General features: G+C 45.3%; 1 protein-coding gene across 1 annotated transcript in view; it reads left to right on the forward strand.

Annotated features, from left to right (window-relative positions):
• Positions 1–17,884, forward strand: part of MTHFD1 (methylenetetrahydrofolate dehydrogenase, cyclohydrolase and formyltetrahydrofolate synthetase 1) — a 318,864-nt gene that overhangs the window by 178,530 nt on the left and 122,450 nt on the right. The window contains exons 14-15 of the mRNA XM_085626208.1: positions 2,096–2,203; positions 2,317–2,391. Coding sequence (XP_085482334.1) covers positions 2,096–2,203; positions 2,317–2,391 — 183 coding nt within the window. The remainder of the gene's footprint in view (positions 1–2,095; positions 2,204–2,316; positions 2,392–17,884) is intronic.

The raw sequence follows: 17,884 nt of genomic DNA on the forward strand, positions 1-17,884 counted from the left end.
CTATAAATGTCCCTCTACAACAAACACACATAGTCAGGCCATGCTGGGGACACTTTTTCTGTCAAATAATTTTACAATTTGTTGTTCTTTTCATTTCCTTTCCTAAACTTTGGTAGATTATTCACCATTTCTGTGATTTTAAGTTATGCGGATTTGTCTACTGACAGTGTGCACACAGAACCCTTCTCATTAGTGAAGCAGCAAGGTTTGCCATCTAGGGGACCTCTAGCTCCAACATGAAGGTCACCTACACGAAATAGCCCTTAGTAAGTGGAATGATTAACAACAGAAAGGATAAAAGTGACCAGTCTCATTATATTACACCAGGGGCCAAAAACCTTTTCAGCCACATCTGGCATGTAAAGGTCCAGTGTATGGATGCCAACAGAAGCCAAAATTAATCTTGTGAGCAAACCTGACACCCGCTCCAGTGACCGTTACATTGTGACCTCAAGTTACATTCTGCATCCCAGAGAGGAGTTTCTGAGCTGCAGTTGCTTTACATGTTTGACCCTGTCTTGCTGATTTGGTGCACCTGTAGGTGAAGACCACCTCCCTTCCTTAACACAAGTTAGAGGGTCACATGTCAGTCCATATCATTGATTCTAGTAAAGTTCATCAGGCAAGTTAACTGTTTTATTTTCAGGTGACTAAGCCCTAGTTGTTATAGCATTGCACAATGGTTACACCAAAGTTTTAAGCATTACATGCAGAATGTTATAAATTAGGTTAGTTGAGGTAAAGAATGCTTTTTTCTGTGCAAGCTTTAAGTGAACGCATGAGGATAAAGTGTCACAGTGGTGGATTAGTGTCATTATGGTACATTTTGCGGTGTCCTGATAAATTAGGGTCATTGAGGCAGAAATGGAGCAGGGAATAGTAGTGGACACAAACAGATCAAGCCTGGGGGAGTGTTCAACCCCTTTGGACAACAAATGGCAGACAGAAGACATTTATTTGTATGTTAAGAGAAGATTAGGACTCCTTGGGCCTCAATCAGAGCAGTTGCTGTGCTTCACAGGGCTTGTGGTTTGAAATGAGCACTACCTGCAAAGACATTCTGGTGTAAAGGGCGCAAAGTGATTTAGATAGTTTGCGGGAGATAGAATTGGGCTCGGAGTGTAGTAGAGATTCTGTTCCTAGATACAGAAACATCATGAAGCCCATTGATGGAGCCGTCCTACAACTTATAACTGTTCTGAAAAGCAATTTCTGGATTGGTGCATGTGGGCTTCAGGAGGCACATAAGCTAGTTATTGAACGTCACCACTTTTAGAGCAATTTTATACTGTATTGAAATTCTCATTGATGTACGTTTTTATGGATATTCATGGAAACTAGCAACAAAATGAACAAAGCAGTGTGGGTTATTCTATAGTATGGGCACTAGTATGAACATACACATTCAAAACCGATCCAGGCGCTCAAATGTACACGACCCCACTGCTAGGGAATCATTGTATAAACATGATTTTTATAGAAAGCTGAACCAGAAGCGATTTGTATCTTTGTAATATATCTTTCCTATTTTTAGGATATTACATAGAACAGTATACCCAACAATATCATTTGATCAGTCCCAATTCTATGGGTAACATTTATATCACACAGTCGCATATTCCTGTTGAAATTCCTCTTTTATTGATATTCTTTATGGACATAAGTTTATCAGCCCAGCCAACGCGTTTTGTACGTGAGGACTTCATCAGGGTTTGAAATTTTTCTGAACAAATCCATATGTCCAGTCTCTATAGTTGATGCCTCAGTGCAGCACTGTATACTCCTTCATAAAATAGCCAGAAAACATTCATTTCTTCTTACAAGTCCGATTTCAGTGAAGTAGTTTCTAATTCAAAAAAAGAATTCAAACCCTCAAAATAGGAGGGAAACATTACAAAGATACAAAGTGTTCCTGGTTCAGCTTTTTATAAAAACCAATATTCATGGAAAGTTGAATTCATATTTTAGCAGCTTTGTTACCGTACATGTAGTAAAATTAAGAAAACCTGAGATTTGGTCAAATTACTTTAAAGATGAGGTGCCTTCCTTTTTATTGCGTATCTAAAATATTTGTTTTCCTTATTTCATTTTACAGTTTAACCTTCATCTCACTGGGGACATCCATGCTATCACTGCCGCTAATAACCTAGTGGCTGCCGCCATTGACGCTCGCATGTTTCATGAAAATACACAGTCTGATAAGGTAGGAAGTTACACAGTTCCTTTTTTGTATATACTCCTTGCAGAACCCTGTATTCATATGTTTCACAGTCAACTCTACATTGCTAAGCAGCTTATTTGTTGTTGTTTTTGAAGGCTCTCTTTAGTCGTTTGGTGCCGTCAAATAATGGCGTTAGGACGTTCTCCGACATACAAACTAGAAGGCTTAAGGTAAGTTTTTTTTGCTCAGTCTATTGTTTTAAATGCAACCAAACAGTTTTTTATTTAGCTTATATAAGATACATTTTTCAGAACATGCAGAATGAACATCTCTTTTAAAAATCAAGTTGCTGTGACTCAGATTCATTTAATATGTTACAAATCTCTGCAATAGTCTTTTGCCAATATAGGTTTTGAAATCCTCTTAAAAAAAAATGCAGATTGATTATGCTTCTGGTCAATTTAATTTAATCCGCTCTGAGCCAAGTGGTCACTAAAGAGGCTAATCCGGTATCGCTTGACTCAAAAGAGCTGTGAAACATTTTATGCATGCTGTTTCTGACATTACTCCAATACAAATTGGAAATGTGGTGAAATTGCAATGGAGTGACTAAATGACAGAGCTCATCTCAGTTCTCCCCAAACATAGCACTTAAGGACCGATTTGAGCCACTTGCTCCTCACACTGTTTGGACAAAGAAATGGAAGTGTTACTGTTTTCTCGGACAATTATGATTACATTAGCATGCCTCACCTTCTGTCATCTTGTTTTCCAGCATCTAGTAGGAAAAGGAAAGCTTAGCTGTGCAGGCCAGGCCTATATAAGGCTGGGAGATGTCAGCATATGTTTTACTAGTGTACTCACAGTGAACATAAGGAAGGCACCTCTGTGTCCTCTTTCCAAGGGAGTATGACCTAGTTCTTCCCGCTTGTTCATTTATTCTTATTACTCAAAATAGTGGGGTTAATTTTGAGTTTGGCATGTGTATCATTCCTCTTGCCTCAATACGAAATAAAAGAAAAAGCAAACCAACATAATGATATAAAAAAACGTTCTACTGAGCCCACTGAAACACAGTTGCTATAACCCCACCTTTGTGCTCCATTCAATGTTACTCAATTAATCTTGGCTCGCTAGCCATCTGGCCACCCGAATGTGCTGCACCAGAAATCCCCAGAAAGCCTTTTGGGTTTTGCGACACCATAGTTGTGTACATAAAACCTGCTTTGCTCTTTCCCATTTATGTTGATAATTTTTCAATTTCTGCAAAATCCATCTCAAGATGATCAAATACACACTGCTTAAGGATCACTGCAGTCTCACTCAAAACAGCCCAGGGCCATTGCATTTGATGTCCTTTTCTTTATACCTGGATCAAGATGTTGTAAGGGCTATAGAAGCTTTTTATATGTATTTTTTTAACTTGATGACCACATACTCAACTCCATGTTTTTTCTTTTTGAGGTCTCCTTCGATGTTGTACGCCCTTTAAGTCCTAATGGGTCTAATGCAATTTTGTGTAGGTCATTGGATCAGTTGTGACTCTAAGAATAATAAGTGTTAAGCGCTATGTAGCCAACCCTTTAGAATGCTAGCATTTTTCACACTCCTTTCAATTGCTTTATAATTTCTGTTTACCTGGGAGGCAGTGGTAACAAAACCGAAGAGTAATTGTAAGCTAGAATCAAACAAGATAACAGCTTAATTACTTTTTAAAACAAGAAGTGCCTTACTGTCCTTTTGGTGGTGGAGGGTTTGAAGGTTTTAGGAGCCATAGAGAGGGTACTGGCTTCAGAAGTGGGAACTGGGTGTTATTCCTGCTACTTCCTTGTGCCTAAGAAGGAATGAGGCCTCCGTCCTATCCTAGATCTTTGCCCTCTAAACGCCTCCTTGTACAAGGAAAGCTTCAAGATGCTCACCCTGGCCCAGGTTTTATCTGTCCGGAATCCCTTAATTGAATGGTGGTGTTGGACCTACAGGACGCTTATTTCCAGATCCCAGTCCTGCAGTCTCTCGGGTGCTATCTGTGGTTCAAGGTAAGCCTCAAGTACTTTCCATTTTCCGTTCTCCATTTCAGCATCACCATTGCCTCTCTGGTGTAACAAATGTGATGGCAGTGGTTACTGCTCATCTGCAGAGGTTAGAGGTACCAGTCTTTCACTACCTGAAAGATTAGCTGTTGAAAGCAGGCTTGTTGCAGTCAGTCAAGGACCAGCTCCAGACAACGGCGAACCTCGTGATATCATTGGGGTTTTCAGTCAGCCTGCTGAAGTTGCACATAGCTCCTTTTGCAGAGGCTCCCCTTCATCTGAGCCATCCTGGATCCAGTGCGCCTTTCAGCCATTCTTCTGGAACAGCGAGGTCAGGACATTCGGGCTATGATACTCTGTCCTAAGTTTCTTTGAGGATGGCTCTGAGGCTTCTTAGCCTACTAGCCTCCTACATTCTGCTCGCCGACCATTCCAGGTGACACATGCAAGTTATGTAGTTAGACTTGAAGGCTCAACAGACCCCGCACCAGGGGAACATGTTAGATTCCATCAAGGTGTCGGAGGAGACTGCAAAAGAACCGCAATTGAGCCCAGCAAGAGACCCCTCTCCTATCCCCATCCAGAGTTGATAGTAGTGATGCGTCGCTGTTGGGTTGGGCGTCATCTGGGAGAGGTAGAGATTTGAGAACTCTTCTCTTGCAGAGACCCACCTCTCCCACAACTTGGTGGAGTTGTGGGCGATTCTCTTGGCATTGAAGAGCTTCCTGTCCACTGTCAAATGGAGGCTAGTGTAGGTTTTCACAGAACATACCATTGCCATGTGGTTCTGCAACAGGGAGGTGTGGGTTCCAGAGCCCATTATCTGCAGACTCTACTCCTCTGGAGCTGGCAGGCTCATCAAGGGATTTTCCTGGTTGTGCACCACATGGCGGGATCTTTCACTGCCAGAGCAGACAAACTCGGTCAGCTGCACCTAGCTTTCATGAATGGTAGTTGCTTCCAGAGGTGGCACCTTCCAACAGGGGGGAAACCGGGCTAGATCGATTTGGCACCTCTAAGAATGCGCAATGTCCGCACTTTTGTACACTTGAGCCCCCTAGAAAGCATTATTCATAGATTGGAGCTGGACACTCCTGTATGCCTTCCTGCCCCTAGTTTCGAAGAAGATCAAGAAAGATCAGGCTCCAGTCATCATAGTGGCAGGAGAGTGTGGTACCCTAAACCTCTGGGCCTTCTGCATCTGCCCTCCAATTAGTCTTCCGCTGCAGGAGGATCTCCTGTCGCAACAGCGGGATGAATCTTACACTGGAGCCTGTGCAATCTGCACCTCAGTGCATAGAGATTAGGCGGCAGCAGTTGAGTTCTTTTGATCTCTCTCCCAAGGTCATTGATGTCATCTTGGCGACCAGGCGCCCTTTCACAGAATCTGTATATATGCAGGGCACTGGGACAAGTTTCTGCGTGGCTTGGTACCCGGCAGCTAGACCCATTGTAGGCGAAATTGTTGGATGTTTTGTATGCTTAGTTTTGGCACAGCAAAACCTTGCTCTGGGCACAGTTAAAGGTATCCTATCGGCTGTTTCACTCTTTTTACGTTTGTTGGACCAACCGTCTTTGTTCAAATCAATGATTGTGATTTGGTTTGTAAAAGGTTTGCACCATATGTTTCCATTAACACCCTTCGAAATGCCACAGTGGGAGTTTAATGTAGTCCTCACCTCTCTGATGTGTACCCCTGTCATACCAATGCACAGTTTTTCATTGTGCCTTCTCACCTGGAAAACGACCTTCAAATAGTGAAAACATCCACACACCAGGTGAAAACATCATGCCCTTTCGGTCCAGCCTCCTTATACCACTTTTTTCCCAGACAATAAACTGGTGCTAAGGAGTCGATCTGCGTTCCAGCCAAAGTTGGTGACGCCTTTTCATTTCAGACAAGCCATCACTCTGCCGACCCGTGCTCTGCCTCATCCCTCAAAAGAATAAGACTAACTCCATCATCTGGATCCCAAAAGAGTGCTCAGTTTTTACATTGATCGCACCAAGGAATATCGGGCGGACGATCAGCTGTTTATGAGGTTCTCTGCGTCAAAGAAAGGCAAGACAGTGCAGAAATGGACCATCTCTGGATAGATAACCTCTGTATTAAAACTCCTATGCATCGGCTAAAAAGCAGCCTCCAGAAGGCCTATGGGTTCATTCCACAAGAGCCAAAGCACTGTGTGCGCACACCGAGTTCCTGTCCTGGATATTTGTCAGGCAGCTTCGTGTGCTTCAGTGATCATGTTTAAGAAGCACTACTGCCTCAACAGTGAGGTCTGTCAAGATAGGCATTTTGCCTGGTCATCCCCGCAGGACTGTTTAGGTTGGGCCATTCCACAGACCCACCACTTTGAGAGGTACTGCTTTAGTATTTATTTACAAGGCGAGTAATCTGCAACTAGAAGTATCAATTGAAAGGACAAGTTACCTACCTTCGTTAACGCTCTTTCTGGTGGTTAATCTATGTAACTGTATATTCCTCACCACCCCCCACATTTTCATTCTCTCGTATGGGTTATTTTATCTAAAAGGATCCCGATCTAGGAATGTGCACACTGGTTTGTTCGATCTGTTGATAGGCTCCTCGTCTGAGGGCTTGGAAGTGTTCATGAAAGAAACTGACATCAGCGTTCATGGGTGGCGCTCCTATGTGGCTCCATTGTCACTTCCGGTGTTGAGGCAGTCTCGCATGGCGCCAGCTGCCGGGACGCAGGGGCACTGGTTTGAATTTCCGAGATCCAGTCTGGCACCTGGAGACACTCAGAAGTTGAGGAATCTGCGATTAGATGAAGTATCCACCAGAAAGAGCATTACCGAAGGTGAGTCGCTTGTTTTTCAACCCTTATTTCTAGGGTCTCTGGGGCAATGATGAATACAGCAGAAGTAGAAGAGGTGCATGGGCGGCACTCCTAATCAGTGAGTGCATTGGAATTTACTCCCAATGCACATCATCTGTTACCTGCTGTTTGCAGGACTAGTAGGTGAGCGTTATAGAAAACTTTTACTCATGTTGAGTTTGTCGAAAAAGGCCTCGCGGTTCCCTTTCTTTAACTTTTTTCAGTTATTGTTAAGTTGAATATTACGATACGGAGAATGCATAGCCATATTAAAAATTTAATAAACCACATAATTAAGGCTCGTACGTGTAGCCCAAGAAGTGTATTAAAAAAATGTTGTTGGTGATGGACTAGCTCAGGCGGTGTTTCATCCTAATGCCATGAATCACCAGAGCCTCTTATAAGAGACGTAGCAAGCGTATCTAGCTCATAGGTTTCGTTGGTCGAGGTCTGAAAAAAATAGGCAAGCTCTGCACTGCAGATAGGCTGTTTTATCTGTTTCTTGGTTCCACATGTTCTGAATCCAGTAAACACCTGTTCGAATTTGTGAAATTAAATATTTATGTAGCGGCTACAAATACCCGAGGGTGTCTAGGCGCTGGAATTTGTATATTCTAAGCCTGCTCGGAATTATTGCCCGCTATCACAGTGGTGTAGTTATCAAAATGTGAGGCACTTCAAAATTTCGGACCTGATTCCGAGCTGTGCAGAAGTAATGCGGCATTTACCGCACCCGTAAATACCATTACCCTTTGTGAGCTATCTACTGAGTGCAGTATTATGCCTGTTATACGTTTCTGCCTTGGGAATGAGTCATACCATCAGTATTTATTCCACCAAAATCTGCATGTTTTGCCTTTTTTCCACACAGTCCCGGGTAATTCCTCAGTTTTTTTTGTATGTTGAGGGGGCATTGCAGAGATGCACACAATCTCCGGTCTGCACAGGCAGCAGAATTTATTACCCGCTAGATTGCAATCTTTCCCATTCTAAGAATATCAAATGATATGAAAAAGATTGTTTACCACTTAAATTATTTTTAAAACTATTGTTTCGTGATTGTGCATGTGAAATCGAACCTGGCCGTTCTGGTAGCCTTCTTGGTCCAGGTTGTAATCTCTCTTTATGGGCACTTGATTCAAATTCTTATTTGAAGCTGGCACTAGGAGGGCTCTTGCCTACCTAAGTGAAACGTTTATGAAATGTTGAATTCATGGTTAAATTAGCAGTAAGTACCCGAAACTCTGACTCATATGTGAATTAAAATGTGTGGATGCGTTTGGCTGCACTTTTCATTAAAAGCTATTTCTGTCCTTTCTGTTCCTTAGCGTTTGGCAAATTATTTTCCAAGATTAATTCGCTCTCCGCCTCTGCTGTCTTGGCAGAGCTTGTTTTTCTTTCAAAATGTTCTTGTTTTGAAAGGGCCCTTTCGAAGTCGTCAGTTTTTTTTTCCTGTGGATGTGTTTTCAGATCGCAAGACTGCCACGCAAAATAAGGAATGTTGTAATTTTTGTATTTATATCCCTGCGAGTTCTGTCTAATACATCAATTTACATGAATGCACTAACGTAGAATCCAAGCAGGAGTGAAAGACCTGTCTAAAATAAGGTCAGCTCGCCTGTCATAGGTGGATAGAGCAAGCAATAAACGTTTATGGAGAAGTGTGGCTCAATGGTTAGAGCGGCAGACCCTGATGCAGAGGTCTAGCCCGGGACCAGGGTTCAATTCCCGCCTCGGCGGCTCTTGGATTCAATTTCCCCTGATTTGCATTTCGTACATTTATGCTATTAAGCGTATATTTTTTTAATTCCGCATTCATCGCATTCTTAAAGAAAAATGCACACTTTTATTACAACCAGAATTAAACGGAAACCCAACAAAAATACATGTTGAATGTTGATTGAAATTCCTAGTCCACTAATACTTTGATTACCATATATGTCAACTTTGATCGACTTTATCCAGAAGATACCCATATTCAATTACTCCTACAGTTATTGATTTTGCCCATCAATAATTAAAAATGTGCTTGAAGGAATTGGGTGGATTAGAGTGGCTTATTTATAAGTTGCCTTAGTTTGCATTGTTTTTGGAATAGAGGTTTTTTACTGTGCCGCCCATTTGATATTTTCATGGCTTATGACGCCCACATGTACAGTTAGAAGCCACCTGAATCTTTGCACTAAACTTGTCTCTTCAGGTCCAAACCTGCATGTACCACTTTGTGGCGAGACCAGACCCAGCTTCCAAAGCTTGTAAAGCAGAAGCCTGCTTGACTAGTGCCACATATTCATGCCTTGCTGTGTAGACTTCCATGCGAACTTTACCTTTTTTGATATGTTTCCTAATCACTTGCCTTTTCTCTGCCGACCAGTGTGGACCGGAGTCTGCTTTTCCTATACTCAACATCACTGTACTTTTGTTCTTTGTCTTTTTTGTGGATCGGCTTCGTTCTCTTTCTTAAGCTGGGGTAGCCTCTAGTAGGATGTCCAAGTTCAAGCCATGTACATTGTAGCACAATCACTTTGCAGATGCTCACCTCCTGCTAACCCAACCTGGGAAAGACATTTGGAGCATTTTATGTTGAAGAGGAATTGGCCATGAGGTGAATGCAGGGACTCGGGAATTGGTTGCCCACCTGAGGGATACAAACACTTGATTGGTGGAATGCTTCATTCTATGTCAGCCACTGGTAATTACACCGGCCTTGTCCAGTCCATCTGGGACAAATCCGCCTTTGAACAGTCCAACTCAAGCTGCCATGCCAGTGCCATCACAAAGCAGACCACAAGCAGCCCCAGACCGGCTTCGAGCTATTTTGTTCTCTTCAGTATGGTGCAGCTTGGTTCCAGTGGCACAGTGAGCGTGGCACTCGCTCTACTGAGGGATACAAAAAATTAATGGGTTTAATACTTTAAATAATCTGAGCCACTGCCCATTGCTGTATCCCAGCCCTTCGCTTCTTTGTCCACCATGCCACCTCGGGCAGGACCCAGCCATATACAAATCGGACATGGTGCTGCTCCAGTAGGGACTGTCACTATCTCATTAATAAGTCTCGTACAAGGTATCTTTACTCCAGTTCCTAGTGAGTTATTCTGATCAGGTCCATTATCAAAGATCCAGGAAAAGGATTTTTCATGCACATAGGTCGGGGGGGGGGGAGACGACACACATCTTACATGATGATAATATAGTAATTGATCCAGAGGCACTGCTGACTCCGCGCCTGTGTCCCAGTGAGTCAGTGCACTTTGGAATTGAACTGTTTTCCTCTGGTGGTGCCACCATTTCTTATGACTAAGATGTCGAGCTCTTGTTTCTTGCTGGATGCGTTTCTATGGTCAGTCTTTCTGTGTCTGTCTTGCTCTGGACTTCTTTTCATTTCCTGTTATCGAGTCCTACTCCTGGGTGGTGCAGGCGTGACTTGAGGAGGATAAGGGCCTCTATTCATTGAGCAAAGGAACAGACTTAAAAGAACAAGTTGTGGATGCTAAGAAAATGTAGAAATACTTTGTTCGAGACATATGAGCTGCAGATCACACACTGAGGATAAGATCGCCATCTGGTGTTGGGCTCGGATGATTGCAGGTTGTTGTTGTCTTCGGAAGAAGCCTTTGGTCACGAGGTTGGTGACTCCTCCCCTGGACAACAGTGCGCATGGGCATCCACTCCATCGTCAGATTGTTTTTTCCGCCATTGGGTTCGGATGAACTTTTTTCCGCTCCAGCAGAAAACTTCCAGCAATCGATTTAACTCTTTAATCTTCATTCCATCGACGTCGACATCAACTCGGACCGGTTCCGGAAGCGGCTGATGGACAGGACACCCTTCAAAAAATGCCCCCAGTGTGGAGCGAAGTTCCCCCACAGTGACCACCACGAGGTTTGTAACCTCTGCCTGTCGCCGGAACACAACGAATCGTCCTGTCCAGCTTGTGCCGCTTTCCGTTCGAAGAAGACCCTCCGGGACCGAAGAGCTCGACGCCATATTATGGCCAAACCAGCTCCAGAACCGGAGGACATCTTTGCTCAAGATGTTCCTGAAGATGACATGAAGATCTCGAGATCGTGTCCGAGGCCGACGATTCCGATGACCTCATCACTCCAGGGCAGCGTGTGAGTACCACCCCCCCTGCCCCTGCCCCATCCAAAAAGACAGTGGTCAAGACTCCGCCAGCTGGGCCCAGTCGCGACCGGAAATCCTCTTCAGAAGCCCCGCCCTCGGGCCCGGCTCCGAAGACATCTAAGCCTGTAGGTGGCTCGGGCTCGAGCAAACCTCATGTGATTGTGCCTTTAACACCCTCGGCACCGAAAAAACCACTATCGGCACCGAAACAGGCTTCAAGACCGAAATCTCCTTCGGCACCGAAACGTTCCTCGGCACCGAAGTCTCCACCGGCGCCGAAACGTTCTTCGACATCGATGCCTAAAAGTCCCTCGGCACCGAAGCCATCGGCACCGAAACATACATCGGCACTGAAAACTCCATCGGCACCGAAAAATCCATCGGAACCGAAACACCCTTTGGCACCGAAAACTTCATCGGCACCGAAAACTACGTCCACACCGAAAAAAGCTCATAAAGTCCCGAAACGGCCGTCGCCGCCACCACCTTCGGAGCCAGATGAACTTTTTCGCCCAGATCCTACTCAAAAGCGGATCTACATCAATCCCGACACTGGACATGTGACTGCCGTCCCATATAAAAAGCGGAAGCTGGACATCACACCTCCCCCAGCTCCCATACGGAAAAAGGACTGTGCCACTTCACCACTTCGTCCTTCCTCTCCTGTATTACCTCCTAACCCGTCCCCCCCTCCTCCTCCTCCTCCTTCTCCTTTACCCTTACCATCTCCCTATCATTCACCTCCTCCACAGGATGATGATGACTTGGGGGGAGGGGCGGACCCTGATTTATTTAATGATCCTGTTGATCCACACGACCCTTTTACATTTCCAGGCACAGCACCAGTAGATGACTGGTCTTATCCAATGCCTGACATGCCTGACCCCACTACCTACCCCTCCAAGCCCTCCCCTCCTGATGACCATTTGGGGTTTGGCCAACTAATAAATAGGGCAGCAACATTCCATGGTGTCACTATGCACACGGACCCCCTTGAAGAGGACTTTCTCCTCGATACTTTTGAGCAGTCACAAAAAACTGTTCACATACTGCCCATGATTAAAGGGGTTATAAAGCATGCCATTGAGGTCTTTAAAGACCCTGTTCGAGCGAGGGTTCTCAACCCCCGCATCGAAAAAAAGTACAGACCAGCCCCGCAGGACCCTGCATACATTAAAGCCCAGCTCCCTTTAGACTCCTTGGTCGTATAAAATGCCAGGAAGCGCGTTAACTCACAGACAACTGGAGAAACGCCCCCCCCCCCCAGACAAGGAGTCTAAGCTTTTAGAGGCCTCAGGCAAACGAGTCGCTGCTCAGGCGGCGAACCACTGGCGTATTGCCAATACCCAGGCCCTGTTAGCCCGGTATGACAGAGCGCATTATGACCAACTTGAGGACCTTATGCAACACCTGCCTGATCCCTTTAAATCCCAGGCCGCTGACCTCATTCAAGAAGGCAAGTTAATATCTAATGCCTCCATTAAATGCGCCTTAGATGCGGCAGACACTGCTTCTCGGGCGGTCAATACTAGCGTCTTTCTCAGACGACATGCCTGGCTCCGTATTTCCGGTTTTAAACCAGAGGTTCAAACCGCAATTCTAGCTCAACCTTTCAACCAAGAGCAGTTATTTGGCCCTGCAGTGGACACTACATTAGAAAAAATGAAAAAGGATAATGAGACTGCCAAGTCTATGGGAGCACTGCAGTCTCCTCAAAACCGGGGTTCCTTTCGTCGCTCCTTTTATAGAGGAGGCTCCAAAAACACGGCAACTGAGACCACGTCCACCTTTAAAAATTCTGGACAAACATCCCCTAACAGAGGATATTTCCGAGGAGGTTATCGGGGAAACAATAACAAAGGTCGAGGGTGGGGCAACAACAACACCCGCACCTCCCCAGCCACCAAACAGTGACTTGCCACCACTCCACCCAGACCATTCCACTCCGGTCGGGGGGCGACTCCAACAATTCCTACCTGTCTGGACTTCCATCACCACAGACAGATGGGTAAGACAAATTATCCAGTCTGGCTACTGCCTAGAACTCTTACAATCCCCCCAAACATACCACCCAAACAACGTCCAATGTCCTCACATCATCTCTCTCTCCTCAAACAAGAAGTTCAATCCCTGTTACAAAAACATGCGATAGAACCAGTCCCTCTTCAACATCGGGGAACAGGGGTGTATTCTCTATACTTCCTCATTCCCAAAAAGGACAAAACATTACGGCCCATACTGGATCTCAGACTGCTAAACCAGTATATACATTCAGATCATTTTCATATGACCACCCTCCAACAAGTCCTCCCACTGTTACAACAGGGAGACTTCCTTGCCACATTGGACCTCAAGGACGCGTACTTTCACATCCCTATGCATCCCGCTCACAGAAAATATCTACGATTTGTGGTAGATGGGCAACACTATCAATTTACAGTTCTCCCATTCGGAGTAACAGCACCCAGAGTGTTCACCAAGTGCTTAGCAGTCGTGGCAGCGCACCTCAGAAGACAACAGATCCATGTCTTCCCCTATCTGGACGATTGGCTCATAAAAGCCAATACTCACCAAAAATGCGTTCTCCACACTCATCGCACGATTCAAACTCTCCACAATTTGGGATTCACTATCAACTACCCCAAATCCCATCTACAACCTTCCCACTTACATCAGTATCTAGGAGCAACCATAGATACCTCCAAAGCCATTGCTTATCCCAGCACTGCCAGGATAGCCAGTATACAAAATCTCATCTCTCAATTTCAAACTCATCCATCTCTTCCAGCAAGAGTGTTCATGCAGCTCCTAGGCATGATGGCGTCATGCATCTCCATAGTCCCACACGCACGACTTCAAATGCGTCCCTTACAGGAATGTCTAGCACAACAGTGGAACCAAGCTCACGGACAACTTACCGATCTGGTGTTGGTGGACAGTCGCTCACTTCGCTCACTGAAATGGTGGAACACCATCAACCTGTCCAAAGGGCGACCGTTCTTAGAGCCTCTTCCACAAGTTGTGCTAACTACCGACGCATCTCTCACAGGGTGGGGAGCCCACCTCCTTCACCATACCACTCAGGGCAGATGGACCAGTCAACAGAAACTGCTCCACATCAACCACCTGGAACTCTTAGCAGTGTTCCTAGCACTAAAATCCTTTCAGGTTCACCTAAAGAACAAAACTGTCCTCATACGCACAGACAACATGACGACAATGTATTATATACAGAAACAGGGAGGGACACATTCTCTCCAACTGTCCCAACTGGCACAGCAAATCTGGAGATGGGCAATTCCCCAGAACATCTACCTGTTAGCAGAACATCTCCCAGGGATCCACAATCAAGTGGCCGACCTCCTAAGTCGCCACACACAGCAGATCCACGAATGGGAACTACACCCCAAGGTTCTACTCCCCTTCTTCCAAAAATGGGGACAACCAGACATAGACCTGTTCGCCACTCCCGAAAACACAAAATGCCCAACCTTCGCCGCCAGGTTTCCACACCCACAGTCGAAGGGCAATGCCCTATGGATGAACTGGTCAGGCAGATTTGCGTACGCTTTTCCGCCTCTCCCACTAGTTCAATTTGTGGTACGCAAACTGAAACACCAGTCACTAACACTAATACTAGTGGCTCCCACTTGGGCACGTCAACCGTGGTTCACCACACTTCTGGAACTGTCTTTAGTTCCACATCAAAGGCTACGCCTCTCCCCGGATCTATTAACCCAGAACCATGGAAAAATCGGACACCCAGATCCTCAAACACTGAACCTAGCGATCTGGCTCCTGAGGTCTTAGAGTTCGGATACCTCAATCTCCCTCCAGACTGTATGAATATCATAAAGGAAGCCAGACGACCTACTACTAGAGCGTGTTATGCCGCTAAATGGAAACGATTTGCCATCTACTGCGCTAATAATGACATACATCCATTGGATGCTTCCATCCAAAACATCATTTGCTATCTACTACACTTGCAAAGATGCAATCTAGCGTATTCCTCTATACGTTTACACCTAGCAGCCTTGGCAGCCTACTTGCAAAATAGGCAACACCTGTCCCTTTTTAAGGTACCAGCCATCAAAGCGTTTATGGAAGGTCTCAAAAGAATTCTTCCCCCAAGATTGCCACCTGCCCCAGTGTGGAATCTCAATGTGGTTCTAACAAGACTTATGGGACCCCCATTTGAACCTATGCACAAATGTGAATTACAATTCCTAACATGGAAGGTAGCTTTCCTTATCGCAATCACTTCCCTACGCAGAGTAAGTGAACTACAAGCCCTTACACTAGAGGAACCTTTCTTACAACTACACCGTAACAAAGTGGTTCTTAGGACAAACCCTAAATTTCTTCCAAAAGTGATTTCCCCTTTCCACCTTAACCAATCAGTAGAGCTACCAGTCTTTTTCCCAAACCCAGACTCCGTAGCCGAAAGGGCCCTACATACCTTAGATGTCAAAAGAGCCTTGCTTTATTACATCGACAGGACAAAACCTTTTCGAAAGACAAAACAACTTTTTGTTGCTTTCGCACCACCACATAAAGGCAATCCAATCTCCAAATCAGGTATAGCCCGGTGGATAGTTAAATGCATCCAAATATGCTACCTAAAGGCTAAACGTACACTTACAGTTTCCCCTAGGGCGCACTCCACGCGTAAAATAGGGCCTTCTATGGCCTTCTTAGGTAACATTCCCTTAGAAGACATTTGCAAGACAGCCACGTGGTCTACCACGCATACCTTCACTAAACACTACTGTGTTGACGTGCAGGCCAAACAACAGGCCTCAGTGGGCCAGGCTGTCCTAAAAACTTTATTTCAAGCTGCTGCAACGGATACAGGCGACCACCGCTAACGGGAGGCACTGCTGTATAATCTATCCTCAGTGTGTGATCTGCAGCTCATATGCCTCGAACGGAATATGCTACTTACCAGTATGCATCTGTTCTTGGCATGTAGAGCTGCAGAGTCACACACGCCCGCCCGCCTCCCCGGGGCCTGTATCTGTTCCAGCATCTGTCTTACTTAGACATTACACATGGACATCCTTTCTTTCATTCCTATACACTCCATCTTTTCCCATCATGGCGAAAAAACAATCTGACGATGGAGTGGATGCCCATGCGCACTGTTGTCCAGGGGCGGAGTCACCAACCTCGTGACCAAAGGCTTCTTCCGAAGACAACAACAACCTGCAATCATCCGAGCCCAACACCAGATGGCGATCTTATCCTCAGTGTGTGACTCTGCAGCTCTACATGCCAAGAACAGATGCATACTGGTAAGTAGCATATTCCTTTTCCCTACGTATCTTCTCTCCAGTCAGGTGGGCTTTCATACAAATCTGGTTTACGGTCTTGAACCAGAGTAGATCCCGTGTTAAAGCGGAAAAATGTTATGTGCCTATTGGACTTTCAGCAAAAGTTGACTTCACCCCAAATTATATTTTCTTGAGGAATTGCCTCACTGATCTCTACCCACCTTTTGCAAAACAACCGCACTACAACAGGTTTATTACTTCTAAATCCACACTTCTCATACCTCCTGACAAAATTCAGTTGGCCTTTCCCCCATACCAGTATCGCTGCCACCATCCATCATACCTGCTTTTAGCTCTTTCGTACAATCCCTCTCTTCCCAAATATCAATATAAAACCCTAGAACAACACAAGTGCAAAATCCTAACTCCTAATGTCTGAAATAAAATTACTTCTATCCAACTATGACTTCTGTATTTAAATCTTGTGCTATTTAAAAATTCATTATGGCCGTGGGTTTAGTTTTTTGATATCATAGGGATGCTTTTGCTCCTTCACAATAACCACTAAGGAAGCAACTTCTTGTCAAGGCTTTTTGGTAGCCTGCCCACAAGATGGGACTCTTGCCACAACATCAGCCTCGCTCCATATCTGTTTGGCTTTCATTAACTGCTGAAGCCCCATTTGTCATCCTCCTGTCACTGTTTAAAATGTGCCTCAAGCCTTCCTATGCCGAAGGGAACACGAGCCACCATCTTGTGACTGCATGCCCTCAGTACAGATGAAAACTAGGCAGACTCTCGAATACATCTTCGATCCGGGTGGAAGGAGAGGTAAGCGGATAGGGAACTCTAGCCGTCTCCGTGAATGAATACTCCAGGACATTGGTAAAGTCTCAGAGACCCCGACCCCAGGTACCTAGCACAATTGAGGTGAGAAATCTAAGTAACAAAGGCCCGGGGGAGCGGGCGAATCAAAAGAAAGGCAGCGGCTGCCATGACTAAGGGATGTGTGTCACGCTAAGATCCCTGCTGCCTAGCCTACCAACATCTTCTCAATACGAGCTTGGAAACAACCCCATGCCTCACATTAATCTACCCTGTGCTGAGTCAAATAAGAGCCAGAGGGATTACTTCTTCTCCGGGCACCTTGGGATTAATGCACCGCGACCATTTCCCTTGCACCTCTCATGAACAAAGTCAAGCAGCAGAGGCAACTGCGCAAGTACTAGGCGAAGGACACATCCATACCACCACTAAAACAGCAGACGCCCACCCCAGTCTCCTCACACCTACCGGAAATAAAGGCAGACATGGCACTACCGAAGGGTGACCGCGGCCAGGATATCTCCAAGGAGGGCCTACAGACGTGTCTCACCAACTTCAATGGTAAAATCGCGAATATGGTGACCAATTAAATACACGCCCTGAAATGGAACTTAGCAACTG

The sequence above is a fragment of the Triturus cristatus genome, chromosome 9 (genome assembly GCF_964204655.1).
Source record: "Triturus cristatus chromosome 9, aTriCri1.1, whole genome shotgun sequence".
Classification (NCBI taxonomy): Eukaryota; Metazoa; Chordata; class Amphibia; order Caudata; family Salamandridae; genus Triturus; species Triturus cristatus.